A 20,438-nucleotide genomic window follows, 5' to 3' on the forward strand; every position below is an offset into this window, starting at 1 on the left:
TGGTCATCCTTTCTTTCAACACAGCATGTGGATGATGGAAAGGAACAGGGGGGTGATTGGCCTGTTTTTCACTATAGAGAACGTGTCTCAAGGCCAGGGGAAAGCACAGAAAGGTGCTCATCAAAGATGCAACTCTGCCGACACATACCATAACCAAGACGTTTCTCACAGCACTAAAATCTTTATTCCAGCATAGTTGGAGATGAGGCCACCGGTGATGCTGCTGACAGTCAAGAGTGATTGTGATGACCGAGGATGTGACTCCGCTTTTCAACTTCACGACTCAGAGCCGTATTTGCCATTTCCCTTGACTACTGGTTCAAATATCCTATCACAACTAAGGCAAACAGAGGCCATGGGATTGCAGGCAAAAACATCAAAAGCCAGACGGAAGAAAAACAAGAATACCAATTTATATAACCAACATAATATGGTCTGTACATGTAGAACTCGCAAGACTAGAAGAAGCTAGACAGATGAGTTTATCACAGTATTGGCAAGGCACTGTATTGATATTCATCAAACATATTAGTAAGGGGTTTAGATAACTTCTTTTCTGCCTTGGAAGCTCTGGCATTCCCTTCAGGAAATGCTAACCTAGTTTATTTAAAACATATTGAATTATGATACACAGTATCTACAGAACCTCCAAACCAAACTCTGAATAGCTTTGCATACCTCGCCGAATTTGTTCCTCCTGACATTTTTAGATCACTCCTCTAAGTGAGGCAAAACAAAAAAAAAACAAGGTAAACTTCCCCTGATACTTCTTTGTGTACAAGACGCCATCTGAGCAAATAAATAATGTAGTCCAAAAGTACATGCTGATGATGTGCGGAGGGAAAACAAATCACTAAGAAAATGAGTTACAATTCAGAGGTGTAGAGGCACACACTGCACCAATAAATGTTCTTGTCAAAACACATTTCAAAATGCATAAAAAACAGTGTCATCAGACAACACTTGCTGTTTGTCACATTCACAATGATGACTGCAAGCGAGGGAATGGACATGGATGATCTGAGGGGAAAGAGAGGGTTGTGACAAAGGAATACATTTTAAGTGATTGTAAATGCATTTTCAGATTACACAAAATGACTGAACATGGTAGCCTACCCACAGTCTGAGGCAAAATAATTTCCATTTTGAACAGTTCATGATTACCGCACTAGTATTTTCAGAATCTTTTGTAGAGATTGCCTAGGAGGATTTTCAATTGTAAGTCAGGTACCACTCTTTGGAATTACAGAGATTCAAAGAAATCATATTTATTTATGTACAAAAGTCTAAGTCTCCATGCAGAGCATAACCAGAGAAATTTACATTCACTATAGCAATTTCAATTACTTTTCTATGACTCTGAACATTCACAAAAACCTTGAGATTTACAGGTTTGCCATGACTGTTAGAACCCTGAACATTAAAATAAAATTGTGACAGCAGGGAAAGAGGATGAACATGTTGATCTGGAAAGGATCTAAAAGTGGAGGAGGGTTGTGACAGTGGCATAATCTTTGGATGACTCGTGGAAAAAAACTGGATGAGCTGATAACTCAGGCTGATGACTCTTGATCATTTCAGCAGGATCTACTGTAGGCCTATCTAACATTAAGATCGGGCTAGACATTTATTACTTTTCCTCTTTTCGTGGCTGTTCAGCATGAATCAGCTCCAAAGGCTGTAGGCATTTCAAAGAACATCAAAGCACGAGTCACAATAGCGCTTTTAAAGAAGCTTCAACCTCGTATTACACTACTGTGACACAACATTGGAAATTTATGAACGTGCTTCGGAGACAAATGTCAAAACCCACACACATTTCGTTTTCAGAATGTGAAGTTAGACGCTATGCTATGTCTGCCTGAAAAGAAGAGGGAAATTTGACTGAATTCTAATAAAAGAAAAAAGCAAATACAGCCAGTAACATTTACAGTGGCCGTGAGCAACAGATAATGTATGAAAGTCTCTACGTTTGTGAACGGTGTTCTTAGGAATCATTCCTTTTTGAATCGGTTCTATGAACAGGTTCTTTTAGTGAAACATACCGTCAGACCAGTGTTGTCTGATTTCCTAACAAATTAATCTGAGCCAGTATCTGAATGAATCATATGAGCAGTTTTTCTAGACTACTGAATAAAAATATAAAGCTCTAAAATATTATCACGTTTCCAGCACTACTGCAAACATGGAATCTGAAGCTGAAACACGACCAGGGTAGCCCGAAAGAATGATCCTTATGAGTCGGTTCTTTTAGTGAATCAAAACTAAATAGCGTGCTGTCCGACACATGCTCGTTTTAGTGAATCAAAAACATTTATGAATTAGTCGGAGCGGTTAGTAAGAGTGAATTTATCTCATTTACAGAAACAAATTACTTAAGTCACAGCCTAATATTTAACTCGAAATAAGACTACTGTGTTATGTTGTGGGTGGGGAGAAATAACGATGTAGCCTGTTACACAATTTTTACTTAGTTACTGCCAATTATCGGATTGCATTCTGCCTCCTATAAAAAGTCTACGAAAACTGGAATTTTTCCTGATTAGTTGTACGTGTTCTGTTGAAATCTGAAATGATCTCATATGCCAACTGACTGGTGAGGGCAGTGAATGCAATAGGAATTGCATACTCAAAAGTACTAAAAGAACGACTACTGAAACAGGAATCGATAAGAATCCGAACCAGAGCGTATAACATTAACAGGTTTCATAGCATTTACTTAAATCAGCTCATAAAGTCACTGGCAGATGATTGCCAAATCATTTAAGCGTCACTTGCAAGATATTTTAGAGCATCGGAAAATATAAACCAAAAGATCTGATACACTGGCTTGGCCTGTCAATCGGGAAAAAACAAGAAAGATGAAGATTGACAGTTAACATCAGGCCTTTGCACCGATAGCGGAGTTGGCATTAATAATGCACATCACTAGATTCATTTATCGCGCGTCTCTAAATTTAAACTAAAAAACGCTTTGCGGTTCTAACCACCAACACACTTGTCAAGTACAGCAAATAGTCTTACCTTTTCTTTTGAAAGGTGCGAAACAGCTAAAGTGAAGCACTTCAGATTTCCATTTTACACGGACGCTCAGATAAAAAGAGGAAAGCTGCGGGATGAGAGTGTGGAGAAGTGATGAACGGGCAGTCGGCGATGAGCAAATAATCTCATACATGAACAAGGACATCAGCCGAGGAAGGCAGACCGCGTAGTTTCGCGCTCGTGGAATTCATCGTTTTAAGTTCTGCACCTTGCCTCAATTCATGATAACGCATCAGCTGTAATCCCGGAGGTGTACGCGTATTCTTCATTCACTCCTGATGAAGTTTGCTGGACGCCATCGTGACGAGCTATCGCTGAAAATAGCACGATCGAGAGAGGGGACACATCGTCGCGAGGCATCTCCAGAGCCCGTCATAAACACGAAGATGTGTCACGCAGAGTTGAAAGCGCTCACATTTATGAGACGGGCTGTAAAACGTAAAGCCGTAGAGCTTTGCTCACACTGCCTTCATGCTGAGATTTCCTAGGATGCACTTGGAACAAGTTACCTACGGAATGCTTAGTGTTTCTGTGGAAAACAATGGTCTTTATTGAATTTTAAAGGAGCAGTCTTTATAGGGTTTGATTCAGTGAGGAGCATAATGTACAACCTTTGCATTCAAACCACTTTAAGTCCAGTTTGATGTTTTTGAACAAACCAACCTATTAAAAATGATTGATTATACATCCATTAAATTCAATTAATCTTCAAATTATCAGTACAATGAGGTTTAAAAAAAAAAAAAAAAAAAAAAAAACATTTGGTGTGTGAATTACTCTGAAAATAATGCAACTATACTTTGAGTCAAATATCATACAAAATTGCAATCATTGCAATAAGGTTAACAGGTCCCCAAACAAGTCCAGTTTAAACTCCAGTGGATCCTGGCAAATGCCTGCAACACACAACTTTACCTCATGCGACATCTGAGAGCAAAGGATTTATTTAATTGAGACCGGTCAAAGATACATAGCCACATATGGTTTATAGGAATAATAAGACTATTCATCAGTCTTTGACATATAAATAATGGAAATTGTATTTTAAATGGCAGTTAAAGCAGTCATAATCATGTTTTTTCTTCAAATATTAAAGGTTTACCACAATGTTTTAGTTTGTTTTGAGTGCACAAAAGATAAAATGCAAAAAAATATACATAACACTAGAAAAGAATGAAAACTAACGAAATGGCTTGAAATGTACATTTGGTATTTACAGTTATGCAAGTGGCCCTCTTACTGAGGAGGATTATAAAAATATATACACGTTTTATGAATCCCCTGACACCTGGACTTCCTGACAGCATCACGTCTGACTCACAGCCTGCCTGTCATCTTGACAGCTCAATGAGGAGCCGTGCCAGTGTTGGTCTGAATAAAGTTTTTGAGGCCATCAAAACCTTGATTAAAGAGAAACTCCATATACCAGTTCCAGTACTTGCCGGTCTGCAAACATGAAAAGAACAGTTACTGTGTGGACTATTGCAACAATATAGGACTGAGTTAAATCGTGCTCTCTTGTGGATCAGAAATAAAATCTATGACAGACAAGCATCAGAAAAGTTAATAAAAAGGAGATGATATAACATAAGTACCTTTATGGAACCAATATCCACATCCTTCCTCTCCGGCCAACACTGATAAAGAGAACATAAATATTCATCATTCTCCCTCTGCTTTAAATCTCAATAGTACACTGCTGAATGTTGCAGTCGGACCAAAAAAGGTACTTGTATTATTAAAGATGATGAAAACTCCAGTCTCACACAGATTCCATGAATAATAAAATGTGATTCTGTATTAATGGATCCTCTATAAAAGATACATTAATACCACATTTATCTCTTTGTCTAATCCTAAAGTTATTAGTGAAAAGTGGAGGCTGCACTGTCCCCAGTAGTGATACAAGGCTTTACACTTGATGTAATATAATCATCTAATCAAACTTGCGCAGCTGAGTCCCATTCCATCACTCCAAATGAGATGACAGTCAAGCATCACTGTACTTTTACGAGCTCTTGTGCTTTTAAATGTCACTAGTGTGAGAATGTCTCACTCACCCTCTGATGAAATTCGATGGCGTAGCTGAAAAGTGCCGGGTGGTGGATGAGGTCGAAGCGGCACCAGGGTTCTGCTACTTTGCTCAGAGCAATTAGTTCCTTGTCGATCTCAAGGTCTGAACCGGGGATGCACCACCAAGAGTTCCACATGGAGTTCACCATGGCTTGAAGGTTTCGATTAAACTCCTTGTATGTGTTTCTGCTAATGTGGGGGGTTTTCTGTAATGTAAGAAAACGTTAAACATGAAACCAAATACATAAGTCAAGACTTGTCAGACAAGTGTTTCTGGGTAAAATAACATCTGGTGCCACTAAAGGGATCTCATGAATTGCAGTGAGAAAAGAACCACATGTGAGTGAATAGAAACCTTTGCACATATATTTTAAATGACATAAAATTGCAATGCTGTGATCAAATTATTTGGCCATTTCATTCACTGCAATGCCAGTGCCATGCTCATATTTTGAGGCTTCTTTGTCTCACTGGGATTCAATCATTAAGAGTCCATTCTCCTTTCATTCCCAGCAGGTAAGGTGAGGATTACAGCAATAGCCTCCAGGAGCTTCATTGTAAATTCTTAAAAGCACAGCTTGAAGGTCTTTCTAATTTGCCCATTATGAGTAAATTATTCAGACACAAAACCTCCTGCATACACAGTTGGCTTTTCATGACTTTGCTATGTTCATTTTATGACACAGTATCCCCTCATTACCTCTCTCTGCTGCTCTTGTTTCTTAGCCAAGGTCAGATTCTTCCGGTATCTGAGAAAATGATAAAACAACAGAATTTTAGTAACAAAATTATCATATTATACTAGAATTAATTTTGTTCTATAAAAAAAAAAAAAAAAAGGAGACAATTTAGTTTCAGCAGTTTGGGGTCAGTACTCCAGCAAAGATGCATTTAAAGGGTTAGTTCACCCAGAAATGAAATTTCTGTCATTAATTACTCACCCTCCTGTCGTTCCACACCCGTAAGACCTTCGTTCATCTTCGGAACACAAATTAAGATATTTGAGGAAATCCAAGGTTTTTTTTATCCCCCATAGAAAGCAACATAATTACCGTCATTCAAAGTCCAGAAAGGTATTAAAGACATCATTAAAATAGTCAACGTGACTACTAAAGGGTTGGATTCTGGAATCCACTACTGCTTCAATACATATCTGTCAATCAACATCTATCTTTCTAAATGTTAAATTATTTGAATGACTTCAAGGTATGTTATAGCATTTATTTTTCATTTCATCTTCAAACACTAGAGAATAATGATGAATATTGTCTGTACCTCTCACTGAGAGAAAAGTACAACTTATCAGTATGTTTTGGGAATATTTCCTGTTACAGTTAAAGCTCAGATCAACTTCAACCTTGAAGAAGCTGTGAATCCTGTGTATCTTTGTATGTGCGCTAGTGTTCTGTGTGCAGGTCTTGTATTTGTGCTGGTGGACAACTAGAAGGACATCCTGTGCCTAAATCCAGGGTCCAACCGTCAACATCGTGATGGATGGAGATATGCTTCTGACTATTTGTCCATGTGTGGGAGATTACTAATTGTCTATTTTTCTTAGCCAATCAGAATTGTTTAACCTGAAGTAATGACGTAGTTAATAGACTCTGTTTGATTATAATTGCTGTGGAAATGGAAATGTACACAGAACTCTGTGAGACCTGAAGCTGGCTTCTGCTGATGAAACTGCAAACTATTCTTCAGTAAAATTTTCTTCAATTTATTTTTTTTAACTTTGACTCCAGGTCTTCATTCATTATATCTGGTTATTTGGGTCTTTAACTATAAAATTCCCCTACACTGCAGTGGTTAAACCTTAATGTTATGAAGTGATGAGAATACTTTTTGTGTGCAAAAACAAAACAAAAACAACTTTATTCAACAATTTCTTCTCTACCCTGTCAGACTCATACGCAGTTGACACAGTGAACACAGTTCAGTGCTTCTGCTGTTTACGTCCAAATACCGGCTCAGTATTGGCCGGCTCCTGCGTCAGCATCACACGCATGCATCGTGCTGCTCATGTGAACAGGTGTCGGCCAATACTGAGACAGCGTTCTGACGTAGAACCTGGAAGCACTGCAATGAAAATAGTGTAGGAGAATGACAGGGGCGAGACGAATTTGCTGAATAAAGTCATTATTTTTGTTTTGATTTTGCACACAAAACGTATCCTCGTTGCTTCGTAACATTAAGGTTGAACCACTGCAGTCACGGTGACTATTTTAACGATGTTTTTACTACTTTTCTGGACCTTGAATGATGCTAATTTAGTTGCTTTCTATTGAGGATAAAAAAAACTCTTGAATTTAATCAAAAATATTTTAATTTGTGTTCCAAAGATGAACGAAGGTCTTACAGGTGTGGAACGACATGAGGGTGAGTACTTAATGACAAATTTCATTTTTGGGTGAACTAAGCCTTTAAATTGATCAAAATTAATAGCTAAGACAATTACATTATTAAAAAATGCTGTTCTTCTTTCAATTCATCAAAGAAAAATAGATCACAGCTGTTTTCAACAATGATAATAAGAAATGTTTCTTGAGCACCAAATCAGCATATTAGAATGATTTCAGAAGGATCATGTGACACTAAAGACTAAAGTAATGATGCTGAAAATTCAGCTGCCGTACGGCTTCGTATGACTTGGAATAGAGTCATGTGGCCAACATTTATGGTTATTTTTGTCCTTTTTGGAGCTTAGCAGTATAAATCCCCATCTAGTAGCTCATCTCAATTTCTGTTTCTTGGTAACCACAAAGTCATACAAATGGCATCATGGTGAGTAAATGACAGACTTTTGATTTTTGGATGAACTATCCCTTTAAGTCTTCACAGCAGCACTGAAAGGTTCGTGTGCCGAAGCAGATGAAAGGATCTTCATACTTCATTTCATCTATTGCTTACAGGCATCATGCCTTGGCAATGTAATGCATTTGAAGGTTCAGGCTGTTGCCCTCAGTTTAGCCAGCAGCACACAGGTGTCCCACTGCCATGGGAACTGCACATGCAATGAAGGAGTAACTTACCCTCACATGGCTCACTCACCCAAAAGTACAGCAAACTATTCCAGAAGATGCCCTTAATCTAGTATGGTCAGGCTTAAATTTCAAGCAGAACATCTCCAGGAATGACCAGAGTGATAAAATGACTATAGTACCTGTACATGATGTAGCCGAGCCGATCCACACTGATAGAGTCTGTGGCAAATAGAGCTGGGTAGAACACCCCAGCCGGAGGCATGATGATCAGAGGCAAGCTGTACTTCACAAACATGTCACACACCTAGACATGATGAGAGAGAAATGTCTGCATTAGCACAAAATCATCAACATCAGTGTTTGTGGTACTAAATCTACTCAACAAAAAACAGCACATAAATCTTAGTGAAACTCAGGCAGGAACTTCAGTGGATGTCTCTTTGCCAAGAACATCATGTTAATTAAGTTAATCATAGCTGAGCGTACCGTCTCATAGAAGGCAAGGGACTGGTTGAGCAGAAGAATGTGGCAGTTCTCCAGACGGAGTCCCTCAGACGCCAGCACTCCCACAAAGTGTACCAGCTCCATAACGGAGTCCATGAAGCCAGACAAGGTCATAGTCCTAGAAAGGGGATTATAATTCTTTTCACTAATTTTTTTTGAAAGCATACATAAAATAACATGTGAAAAACAAGTTCTCCTTGCAGAACGAACTATATTTCTCCAAGAGAACAATAAATCAGCTTTAAATCAAAACGAGTATACAACAGATGTGTCTTTGTGCTATTCTTGGCACCCACACAATTCGCACAGCACAGAGACACAAAGCGAAAAAGGGAATAATGTGTGTATCGCATTGATGCATGGCACACTGGTGCAGTCAAACAAGGTTTTGCCCTTGATCATAATTTCTCCTTCAGCTGTGCACTTCAGTAATGTAATAAAAAAATAACCAAATCAGCAGCGAGAGAAAAGCAATACACGACAGGAGAGGGAAAGAATCCACCGCACTTCATTACACACCGTTCCACAGAACACTTTCGGGGTAAACGAGGTTCAGACGGAGCCCGACCACAGGTGCAATTCATTGATCTCTTTTAACTATAAAATATAAAGAAAGCTGTAGTGGTAAACCTCAGGCAAAGCTTTTAAGAGTACAATCGCTGGAGTGTGGTCCCATTTCTTCACTAGGGAAAGTGCAAGTCATATTTAAGGAAACAGCATTTGCAACATAACTTCTATAAACAACCCATTTCCAAGAAAATTCAGTTGGAAATAAGGCAAGGGACATGATTGAACCACAAGAATAGAAAAATTTTTTCCTATAATATTATTGCTTAATACCATTTTCCGCACCTACATGGCCTTTGTTACATCAGCAAAAGGAAAAGTTGTTCAGATGTAGGAGAAAATAATTTTATTTGTTTTTTTTTTTAAATATTTTGATGATAATAAATGATAAATTGTGCAAAATAAGAGCAGAGATGATTATTATTAAACAACTAAATACTGTCAACTTTTATTTAATATTTTTAAATGCTTTTTTGATACTCACATGGTGCTGTTGCTGTTAAGACTGATGTCCAAACCACCATCCGATGCGCTGACGGAGTGCCATGTCAGCCACTTCACCAGCATGCTATTCAGACACTCGATGACACTACACTGTGAGAAGGACAATGTGAAAAGGCACATTTAGATAAGGGTGAAAAAAAAAAAAAAATAAATAAAAAAATCAAAACCTGCTTTCAACTGCTGCAAGCTTAATCACAACACCACTCAAACAACATCACAGGAAGGGTAAAGATGCCAAGGCTTAAGTGTGGAAAGAGTAATTCACTTATGTCTGAACTGGTTGTGCATTCATCGACATAATCTGGCTCATGCTGTAATTCTCATGCTTGACACAAACAAATAGAAAGGAAGCAAATAAGAGTACATGTAAAAAACAACAATATACAAACCTTGAAAAATACAGTGGAGGTAAAATAAAGTTGCTTCAGTGGCTCGAAGAGAAGTTTATGCACGTCTACAGACAAAGAAAAGAAACATTGTTTACGTTATAGTTTTCTACAGGATTAATATAATTTTTCTACACTGACCAATACAATGCAAAAACAAAAAAAAAACAACAAAAAAAAAAAAAAACAGTGCAATATGATATCAATTAAAGACGTAAAAATACCATTAGCGTAATTAGGGACTAATTACAAATTACATTGCTACCTACTTCTGTTTTCAACAATTTCCACTAAACCAACAAATGCAAAGAGTTTCTTGAAGAACTCTGACTGTAATTGGGACACTCACAAAAGCTGGGCATCAATGGAATGTCACTGAGAAGATCCAGGATCTGCGGCCGGAGCAGAGAGCCATCCCATACTCTCAGGAACTTATAAAGAAAACTCTCTGTGCTGGAGAATCCCTCCTGAGGACAACAACGTACAAACAGAAACCCTGTCAACATGGGACTGAAGGATTTAACAAATAGGTAGATCATTCAGGAATGCAGAAAAGGAATAAAGCAAGCTTGCAAAAGCAAACTTGAGAGGCTACAAAGGTTAATTTCCTATTGGGTAATATTTGTCTTGTGTTGCTTGGTCGTACCTGCAGGAACTGCTGTGAGAAGAGGACGGTGCTCAGAAAACGACAGGCTTCAGAAGTGTTGTCAGAACTCCCATCCACAGGACATAGTAAAAACTCTGCCCAAAAAACACAAGAGTTAATCATATTATGGTACTGAATTCAACTCATAAAACAGAAGTTGCATTTTGAAAGGGGAATATTTATCTAGGCTTTCTAGGAGAGCCTAGAGAAATTTACTTATGCTGGAAAGGTTTTGGCATTACAGCATGGAAAATTTACCCTCTTGTAATGAGTGTCCAAGCCAAAAGTTAAGGCGCAGGAAGGCAGATTCATCCTGTACACAGTCCAGGTAGTGCAGAGCCAGCGCTGATCCCAGCAGCGAACCCATCTGGGCAGGCAGCTGAAAACAAGTTATGACTTCAGCATTAAGCAGCAAAATGCTATGCAATGTGCATCCAACATAGAGACAGTATATCATATACAAGAGCTGTCAAAACAGCTGGAGGCAAATAAACCAATTCAGTCATATTTCTGCCTCCTTTGAGACCTGTACTGAAACCAACAGTTTAATACAATAGTTCAGATAAAACATGCTGCCATTCTACATTCTCACTATTTCCAAAAACTGTAATTTGTGTCACTCTACGAACAGCTGCCTCTCAATATGGGACTTCAGCAAATAAATAAATAAATAAACTAAGTGACAGATTGACAACGGACATGGCTGACTCTTTCTGTAATTAACAAGCAAATGTATCATTCATCTGAGAAACGACTGGTTCTAATGATGGGGCTGCCACAGTGAGAAAGAATCAATGATCCTTCCCCATATCCACAACTGTTTTCTTTCTTCTACACTCCACTGCATTCTTTCTCGATCCTTCCCGTTTGCAGACTGCTAAATCACTTAAGTGGTGCAGGAACACTCTGAAAATGTTCATTTCATTCAGAATTAAGCATAAATGTGAGGAGACCTTTAAAAGAGATTTAATAAGCCTTATCAGATAAGTGATCCGCCAGGTAGATGGTTTGCGAGATGCCTTTAAAAATTGTAAACATTTGATGGCTTGTCAATTGAGAGTGTAATTTGTCCTTTATCACTTACAGAGATGCCAGTGTTTATGTAAAATCAAATTTTACAGAGTTGTTTAATGTTCATCTGCAAAGTTGACTGCCGTGAAAGATTGTGCAGTAAGATCAAACCACTATAATCAGGTGGCAGATTTAATGACATGCCCATTGATCAGTCTCGTGAAGGCTTAGCTCCACCAAGTGGCCAAACCACAGTAGTGCAGCTCTTTGTTTACAAATCACATCAGGGGCCATATTCACAAAACATCTTAAAGGGTTAGTTCAGGATGAGTCGGCATCCTGACATAAACACGGAAACGCTGCACTGCGTTCACTACGTGATCAGTGAGACTGGTCAGGGTAGAGAGGAAATTGTTGAATAAAGTCATTATTTTTGTTTTGTTTTTGCGCACAAAAAGTATTCTTGTCACTTCATAACAGTAAGGTTGAACCACTGTAGTCACGCTGACTATTTTAACAATGTCTTTACTACCTTTCTGGATGTTGCTTTCTATAGGGGATTAAAAAAAAAAAAAAAACACTCCAATTTTATCAAAAATATCTTAATTTATGTTCTGAAGAAGAACGAAGGTTTTATGGGTTTGGATCGACATAAGGGTGAATATTTAATGACAAATTTCATTTTTGGGTGAACTAACCCTAAGAACTTTTACTGCTATTTAGGAGAACACGTAGTGGTAAGATAAAAATGTTTTGTGAATATGGCCCCAGTTCTACAGATGACGCATGTTGTGAAAGAAAGAAAAAGCAATGTCCATTACCTCTATATTATGAATGTTCTCCAGTAGCTCTCTGAAGGATTGAAGCTCCTGCAGACGGAACACCTTCTTGCTGGAGTTGCTGTCGAACGCTGAGCTCAAGGGAGGTATCGCTAGATGATGTAGTTTCTATGAACATTAGATAGTGAGAAACATTCATTTTATAGACTCTGATTTACTTACTGTCCCCCATTCATGATTTTAGAGCATAACTTAAGGCTGGAATACACTACACAAACTTTGTTTTGTTTTTTTGTTTTTTAGTATTTTGAGCTGATTTTAGAATACATATTGTTTTCAATTGTCAGGCATCTCCTAGCAACAAAGTGCATGTTACTGTGCGAGTTTGATGTGTTTGGAAATATTTGAAAGTATGGTAGTCTTAGTTATTTAGTGTATGATGCCCAGCTTTCCCCTGTAACCAGAGTAAAAATAAAGTGTATGATGCCTAGTGTTTCTAAATCTGTTAAAGTCGTGACATGTATTTCAGCCTTTAGTTGACAGGTCAGTGTTCTGTGAAGCTCTTTACAGTATTACACTGATGACACCATACCCTCTTTCTGGAAGATGGCTTCTCTTTCACATCTAGGCTTAGGCTCTGGTCAACTAAAACTGCATTCTTGTTTTTTCTCTGCACAGCACTCAGAGCCACTTTCCAGGTGGAGTTGTGATTCTTGAATCCAGTCTGAAAAAAAAAAATTGCAGTCGAAGAGCCTGAAACACCTGGCAGAAGACAAAGTTCTGCTGGAGAAAACCGTAATGAATACACTAACCCTTGCTCTTGATGGAAGAGAAAGCGTCACTAAGTCTGGGCGGAACACTTTGTAGAGTGCCAGAAGTTGTGTGAGAAATGGTTGCCTGCCCTTATAGAGAAGAAAAGGGAGAAACACAAAGCACTTGTCAGATGATTCTTTACTACTACAGTTAGTCTACATTTAGACTGAGGTGTTCATTTTAATAGATAGGGTATTTACCATTTTGGCTTGAATATCCAAAAGTTTCCTGACTCTGTATGGGTGAACTGTGAAGGTGGGGGAATCAGAATTACAAGCAAACAACATCATGTACTATTGTAGCATTCACACTCACAGACATATAAAGACATATACAATTTAAGTCAATTTTAGTCAACACCTCACCATGTTCCCGCATAGTTAAAAGGTACAACAAGTGGCAAATAAAAGGGCACTGTAAAAAAAAAAAAAAAAAATAGCATATTAAATTCATATGAAAAACATTTTTTTTTAAATTATAAAACATATGCCAGTGGACTTGACAACATGGAAGTATTCTAAATTAAAATAAGCAATTGAAAAGCACAACTAACCAGATTTTCTTCCATCACAAAGCTGAAAATGAAGCCATAAATGGATCTCAAGTTGTCTTTGCAGTCAATCAGGTCAAAAACAGTAAGTACCCAGCGGACAAAGAGAACCTTAAAAGAAAACATGTTACTAAGAGAGTGAACTATAGGTTTCAAGTCACAATATAATGAAAGTAGTGACAGATCTTTTCTTCAATATTGTGACATACATCAAAGTGTAAAAAATGTAAAGAAAAAAATGTAGGCCGGGGACTTGGTTCTATGCATCGGTTGTTGATTAGATTTTCGAGATGTGGCCATTGCACTCAAAAACGGAGGCAGATGAATGTGAGTTTGTGGGAGCTCCAATGATTGGAGAAGTCCTGCATGTCACCAGAGAGAAGTCTGTCGTTTCACCCACCGGAAGACCAAATTATGACATTTTGATTAATTTTTTTTTTTTTTTTTTAATTATACATGCACATTAATGAATGCAATTAATGAATTCTCATTTCATGCCGACTCGAATGCAAAAATGAAAACGACAGCCATTTCACCGATGACCAGGTCCAACTATCAGCCCTTACCTGTGCATTCATTGGCATTTTTCCTACACATAGCCACGACACCCCCTTCACAATGGCCTCCTGTGGCACCACTGTGGCAGGTATTAGAAACTTCAGCACCCGGGTACAGTTCGCAGTTCCTGTTAGATAAACTGAAGTTAATCATCTGTGTGATGGACTACTAAAGGCACTTAGCAGAATGAGGATGAGCAACCAAATGTGACTGTGATCTCATTGCTAAAACATTTCTCATGATGAATTCCTCCTCATGTTTTTAAGTAAACAAATACAGGTAGCTAAAGAAATCCGGGTATGTCTTGATCATACTAACTTACCTGCATTGAGGCTTAAAGCCATGTCCAGAAGCACTGTGATTACCTCCGGAGGAAGACCCTTACTGAGAGCCACTGTCTCCACCACCACCAAATTCCTCTCCAGCTCATCATTCCCTCTGACTACTGTGCCAGCTTCCACTGTAACATACAAAAATACATGTAATTAGAGACTATGACACTTAGATGTGATACAGCATCTGATGACGAGACCGACAATACAGATAAACAAAAGACCTAACAGTCTGAATTCTGTTATTGGCATATTTACTAAAAAACGAAATAAACAAATAAATAAACATTTTCTTATTGCTAAACTGTAACCCTCTAAATTGTTTTTGTAATACGTTTCTGTTTTGTTTTCTGCTGCACTCACCCTGAGACAGATACTTCACCGCGAGACCAAAGGGATCCGCCTCAGCTTTTCTTTTTTCTTTTTCTGCCAAACGCAAACTTCTGTTGCTCGCAGAGGAGACGGAGGTGTCTATTTCTCCGGACGGTTCGGAGACTAACCCCGTAAGGTTAGATAAGTCGGCCATTTTTCGCTACATAATATTATTTGTTATTTCTCTCGTGTTTGTTTGCGCTAACCCATTCAAACCAAACGCCAAATCTGCCGCGACCGTTTGGACATGCGCAATGGATCACTTCCTGTACAACCACGAGCACTTCCTCAATGAACTGAAAGTGGAGCGGCTATGCTGCTCTAGAATATAAGTTTGTTGTTCATTTATTTTAAATTTTCACATTAAATTTGTAATTTACTTTAATAATGTTGAACCATTTTGCCGTTTTAAATGAAAACTAGATTCACTCGCAAATAAATACCCCGAGAAGATGATAAATATTTGGAATTTTTTTTTTTTTTTTTTTTTTTACATACCTTCATTTTAGAAACTTTACTTGCATGTCTATATAGCTATTTATTTCTGTATTATATGTTTCATTTTTAGATTTATTTACATACAGGCTTTTTATACGAATATTTTAAAATATCAAAGGTCAACCATGGCTCGAGATAAGAGTAACCAAGGGGTGGCTTTTGGCTCAGAAAGGCTTTCGCATCTCAGGATTGTTTTTATATATATATATATATATATATATATATATATATATATATATATATATATATACATATATATATGTATATGCGATATGCATATACATATACATATATATATGTATATGTATATGCGAAAGCCATATACATATGGGCTAACTTTGATACAATAACTGGAGCTAATCCAGCTAAAAAACTAAACCAAATGAACACCAATTTGGCCAGACTCAGACACCACTATATTATTATTGTTGTTGTTGACAAGGTATCACAAAGACATGTTAATAAATACAAAGTACTAGTACTACTCAGAGCACTGCTGATCCACTCCTCTATTTCATATGTAGTTTTATGGTGGTTGGTAAACCAACGTAGAAAGTGCAACTCCGCCACCTACTGGACTGGGGTGTGTAGCGTCAAGGTGGTTGAAATGTGACAAATAAAACAGCAGAAAATTGGTCAGACAACAAGATGAGTTAACTATATTTGATAAACACATATGTTGCTATCAAAAGGTAAGATCTGTAAAAAGGGTACAATAATATATGTTTCATGCTATGAATGACAATACAGTTGTACTTATTTCTTTTGGTGTATTAAATATTACTTTTGTGAGGATATTTTTGTTTGTAAAACTGGTTTCCACTGCACTGAGCTTAAATGTACTCAATTATATGCATATTCATGTTACTATTATATAGAACAATGTAATAATAATTTTATTCAAAATAATTTAGTGAAAAGTGAGCAAGACATGAAAATCTCAAGCGTTTTTAATACTGTCAATCTCAATGGTAAACTGCATAGAGGTTTTATTGTCAGCATCTGCATGCACAAACATTTCCCCTCACAGTCAAGAGTGTAAGATGACCCATTCTGTGTAAACTAAGAAAGAACAATTCATTTCTTGGACTAGCTGGGTATTCTGGAAAAGGTTTTGGATTTGACACAGGTCAAATCCAAGTTCTCTATTAGGTATTTATACTCAGTACAAACAGCATATTAGCATTATACATCCAAACATATGAGACAAGTTTCTCAATTCTTCTCCCTCCAGCACTGTACATTTTGAATGTATCACTTATTTAACACACCTGATTCAACTAATTTTCTTAGTAGTGATGCATAACATGTATTTGAATATGTAAAATTAGTAAGACACCTCAAATGTGCAGCGCTGTGCATAACAGAGGAACACATTGATTTAAAGAAAATACAAAAGATGGGGGGAAAATCTGCAAGACACAAAAGCAATTTTATCCATTTTAGTACTGAAAACAGTAAAAATGTTCAGAAGATTCAGAAGAAACAGAAGATTCCAAGGATAAGACTTTTATTGGACTGTGTATTTTAAGAGTCAAACTAGAAAATCAAAATTGATAAAAGAAACAAAGTGACAAAACTTCTGAAAAATCCTTACAAGTAAAATAAACAATAACAGCTACAGTAAGACAAATAATATGCAGAACTTGCATGTTAAACAAACTGGCTTTATATTTCATTTTTGAAGATTTTGAAGCTACAGAAAAGGTCTAGCATCTGACTTATTGGGCAAAGTGTAACCTTCTAACAAATGATGTACAGCATTTCTTAATTAAAAATCTTAATGTAAACAGAACTGGTTTTGTACAGTACTCATGTATAGTAATTCAAAAAGCAAATAAAACATCACAAAAAAAAATGTTGACATTTGAAGTTAACTGTATCACAGTATAATCTTAAAAGTGGCATTTAGGATATTGTTCAATGCAGGGCAAAAGAAAGGATATTAATAAATACACTCAGCAGGGAACAACAGTTTAATCTTTTGCTGCAAAACCACAGCCAAAACAGTTGCCACAATGGTGATTGTCCAGGGTGAAGATTTAGATTAGATTCAAATAAGACGTTTTACAGGTGAGACATGAGGTAAAGGTAACATAAGAACTGATTTTCATGTTGCTGATATGTAACTGTGGGACATAAATCACCTTTTGGGACTACTGTCTTTTTTCCGAACACCTTCTCTGCTTTCAGAGAAACACAGATCTGCTGCCCGGCGCTCTTGTGGAATTGCGGAGCTAAGAAACTTTGACTTTGTTCTTTTCCTGGGCATTGATCTGCTCTTCTCGTCTCTCCTCCCTCTCAGGCCGATCCTCACCCTGACGAGCAATGAGCAGCCGACACGTCAGCAAAATACCAAATACCAGGGCATGAGCATAGCGTTTTAGAGGATCTCCAACCAGCTGGTGGAAGAAGAGCACCGCTAGCATGACCAGTAGCAGAATAAAGTTGGCCACGTCTTTTGGTCTCCCTGGCACAAGGGTCAGAACAATTCCACATCCCACCTCAAGAGTACCAATAATCTTGCGTAGAAGTACAGAAGAAATGCCCATTTTTTTCAACGCTGGAAGGGCCTTGGCATAACTCTTGTATGCTCTTTTCTGGAAAAGGTATATAAACATGGAATTTAGAAGCAGTTAAAATGCAATATTGTCAAGAATATATAACAATATCTAAGATAAATACATACGATTAATCACATCCAACACACAGGTTTGTGTTTACATAATATATGTGTGTGTACTGTGAATAATTATTATGTATATACATACATAACATACATGTATACATTTAAGAAATTTTTGCATGTATATGGGTCATTGACGAATAAGGTCTTTAAAAGTGTAAAAAAAAAAAAGTTTTATTAAGTGTTAACAATGAGATTATGTGATTTTTATAATCAATTAACAATGACAATATTTTCAAACAATGCTAACAGGCTAATATCTAGCTAGGTAATCACAAATGAAGTTGCTGTATTGGCCTTTGGACGGTTAAACCGAATGACATTTTTGACACTTCAAAATCTTTAAAATACCTTTATATGTAGCAAAATATAATTAAAATCTTTTGGATTCAATAAAAGAGATCAAGTTGTACTACCTTACATACTTTGGATGTCATATCTTTGTTTTTTATTATTATTAAAATGACCTGTCACGTCATTGACCCATATACTGTATATACATTTATATTATATATATATAAATATGTTATATATAAATATAACAAATTTTTCTTAAATATATACATGCATGTGTGTGTGTATTTATATATACATAATATACACAGTACACACACATATATTATTTAAACAAACTTTTATTTTGGATGCAATTGATCACGATTAATCAATTGACAGCACTATTTTGGCTTTTAAATCTGTCAAAACATGTTTTAATTTAAATCTAGTGTTTTGCGTATTTCTGTGATGGGTAGGTTTAGTGGTAGGGGTTGGGTTAGGCGACAAAAAAATGTCATTAACCTGATATAAAATCAGTGGAAGTCTATGCAATGTCTTCACTAATATAGTGAAACAAACGTGTGTGGGTGTGTGTGTGTGTGTGTGTGTGTGTGTTGAATGGATGCAAACGTTTAATTTTTCTTATTATTTTAATGCTCAATATTGACCCAACTGTACTACACTGAACTGTTATGATGAACTAATTTATTTAAAACAAAATTACATATATTTAAATGTGTCTATGACATCAGCTCAGCAGCTGCTGCACCTGCAGATGGAAGATAGAATTTGCTGGAAAGCGCCGCCATTGCATTATCATAATACGCTTCAAAAGAACTGTTTTAGAACGATATCACAAAACAATCATCACACGTTATATATGAGAGCGTTTGCTCCATTTATCATACAGATGATGCGCATTGTGATGTCATAATTGACCTATTTATGCGGTAATGAAACAATGTTGCGGCTGTGAACATAATTCACTATTCAATGATGTTCAATTGTTTTACACAATCCGACTCATTATTATGATTCTAATTATGTCTTTCGTATATTTTAGAATATAGATAGAATTAATTGCAGTTTGATTTCTATTCAACTCGATAGCCAATACGAAGAATGAGAATTATATTACACAAGCAAAGCAGGCACCAACAGCACTAGCGGACATTTTATAGAAAACGCATAAACAGACAATTAAATTCGCACCCTCTCCTAAAACAAAGCCGTTTGCGTCCAGCTGAAGCTTCATTTGCTCATTATTATGGGTGCTGCTAAACGACGATCACTTACCATTTCACTATATGCATCTTTGCTTAATCTTGGTGTGAGTTTAATTGTACCCATGAACACAAAAAACAGACCCAGTGCAAAGGAAAGGGCGACAATGGTTACTGTTCTTGGCGAGGCCATCTTCAGTAAAGTCTCCCTTCGATTGGCATCCGTTGTCCCGCTCCAGCTTTCTTCACTGTCCTGCTGAAGATGCTGAAGGGGGGAAGGGCTTGAATACAGTCAAATATGGCTGCATGTCATTCCGCTGCAGTATTAAGCACCATTAGATGGCGCTGTTGTTGATCAATGTCACTGACATAAAGCCAATAGTATCCAACTGCAGTGCAAGCTGTGCTTCTCAACATCAGCAAACCCTTCCAAGGAGAAACCAATTATGTTCGGTATGTAGATGCAAAAATCCTCAACAAAAACTTTCAGTTAGTTTAGATAGCTTTTTTTATGAATGGTGCCTGATTAGAAATAATAGAAAATCACTTCACTGTGTATTTAGACTTTCTTAAAATGCATATGACAATATTTTACCTAAGCTCAAAATATTTCCAGTTGTTTTTTTGTTTTGTTTTT

The 20,438-nt window shown here is 37.1% G+C and overlaps 3 protein-coding genes across 5 annotated transcripts in view; all 3 read right to left on the reverse strand.

Annotated features, from left to right (window-relative positions):
• Positions 1-3,765, reverse strand: part of drp2 (dystrophin related protein 2) — a 158,085-nt gene extending 154,320 nt beyond the window's left edge. For all 3 annotated transcript variants that reach the window (XM_051860018.1, XM_051860019.1, XM_051860021.1), the window contains exon 1: positions 3,025-3,765. In XM_051860018.1, the coding sequence (XP_051715978.1) occupies positions 3,025-3,187 (163 nt within the window). In that variant the 5' untranslated portion in view covers positions 3,188-3,765. The remainder of the gene's footprint in view (positions 1-3,024) is intronic.
• Positions 3,766-3,968: 203 nt separating this feature from the next.
• cenpi (centromere protein I) lies at positions 3,969-15,404 on the reverse strand. Its single transcript, XM_051860022.1, has 20 exons — positions 15,110-15,404; positions 14,737-14,874; positions 14,423-14,541; positions 13,860-13,967; positions 13,672-13,720; positions 13,507-13,553; positions 13,306-13,395; positions 13,086-13,217; positions 12,536-12,661; positions 10,962-11,082; positions 10,704-10,798; positions 10,407-10,524; positions 10,061-10,125; positions 9,652-9,761; positions 8,583-8,718; positions 8,276-8,400; positions 5,816-5,864; positions 5,103-5,321; positions 4,638-4,679; positions 3,969-4,488 (listed from the first exon to the last, which is right to left on the reverse strand). The coding sequence occupies exons 1-20, from the start codon at positions 15,270-15,272 to the stop codon at positions 4,387-4,389; spliced, it is 2,154 nt and encodes a 717-aa protein (XP_051715982.1). The 5' UTR covers positions 15,273-15,404; the 3' UTR covers positions 3,969-4,386.
• Positions 15,405-17,109: 1,705 nt separating this feature from the next.
• Positions 17,110-20,120, reverse strand: tmem35 (transmembrane protein 35). The gene is made up of 2 exons (XM_051860996.1): positions 19,875-20,120; positions 17,110-18,216 (listed from the first exon to the last, which is right to left on the reverse strand). The coding sequence occupies exons 1-2, from the start codon at positions 19,992-19,994 to the stop codon at positions 17,854-17,856; spliced, it is 483 nt and encodes a 160-aa protein (XP_051716956.1). The 5' UTR covers positions 19,995-20,120; the 3' UTR covers positions 17,110-17,853.
• Positions 20,121-20,438: the final 318 nt, after the last annotated feature.

The sequence above is a fragment of the Ctenopharyngodon idella genome, chromosome 14 (genome assembly GCF_019924925.1).
Source record: "Ctenopharyngodon idella isolate HZGC_01 chromosome 14, HZGC01, whole genome shotgun sequence".
Taxonomy (NCBI): Eukaryota; Metazoa; Chordata; class Actinopteri; order Cypriniformes; family Xenocyprididae; genus Ctenopharyngodon; species Ctenopharyngodon idella.

Coding starts and splice junctions, on each gene's coding strand:
- cenpi (XM_051860022.1), bottom strand. CDS start 15,272: ATGGCCGACTTATCTAACCTTACGGGGTTAGTCTCCGAACCGTCCGGA. Junction 14,875..15,109: donor GGTGAAGTATCTGTCTCAGG/GTGAGTGCAGCA, acceptor TGTATGTTACAG/TGGAAGCTGGCACAGTAGTC. Junction 8,719..9,651: donor CTTAACAGCAACAGCACCAT/GTGAGTATCAAA, acceptor TCCCCTTTCTAG/GACTATGACCTTGTCTGGCT.
- tmem35 (XM_051860996.1), bottom strand. CDS start 19,994: ATGGCCTCGCCAAGAACAGTAACCATTGTCGCCCTTTCCTTTGCACTG. Junction 18,217..19,874: donor AAGATGCATATAGTGAAATG/GTAAGTGATCGT, acceptor TACCTTTTCCAG/AAAAGAGCATACAAGAGTTA.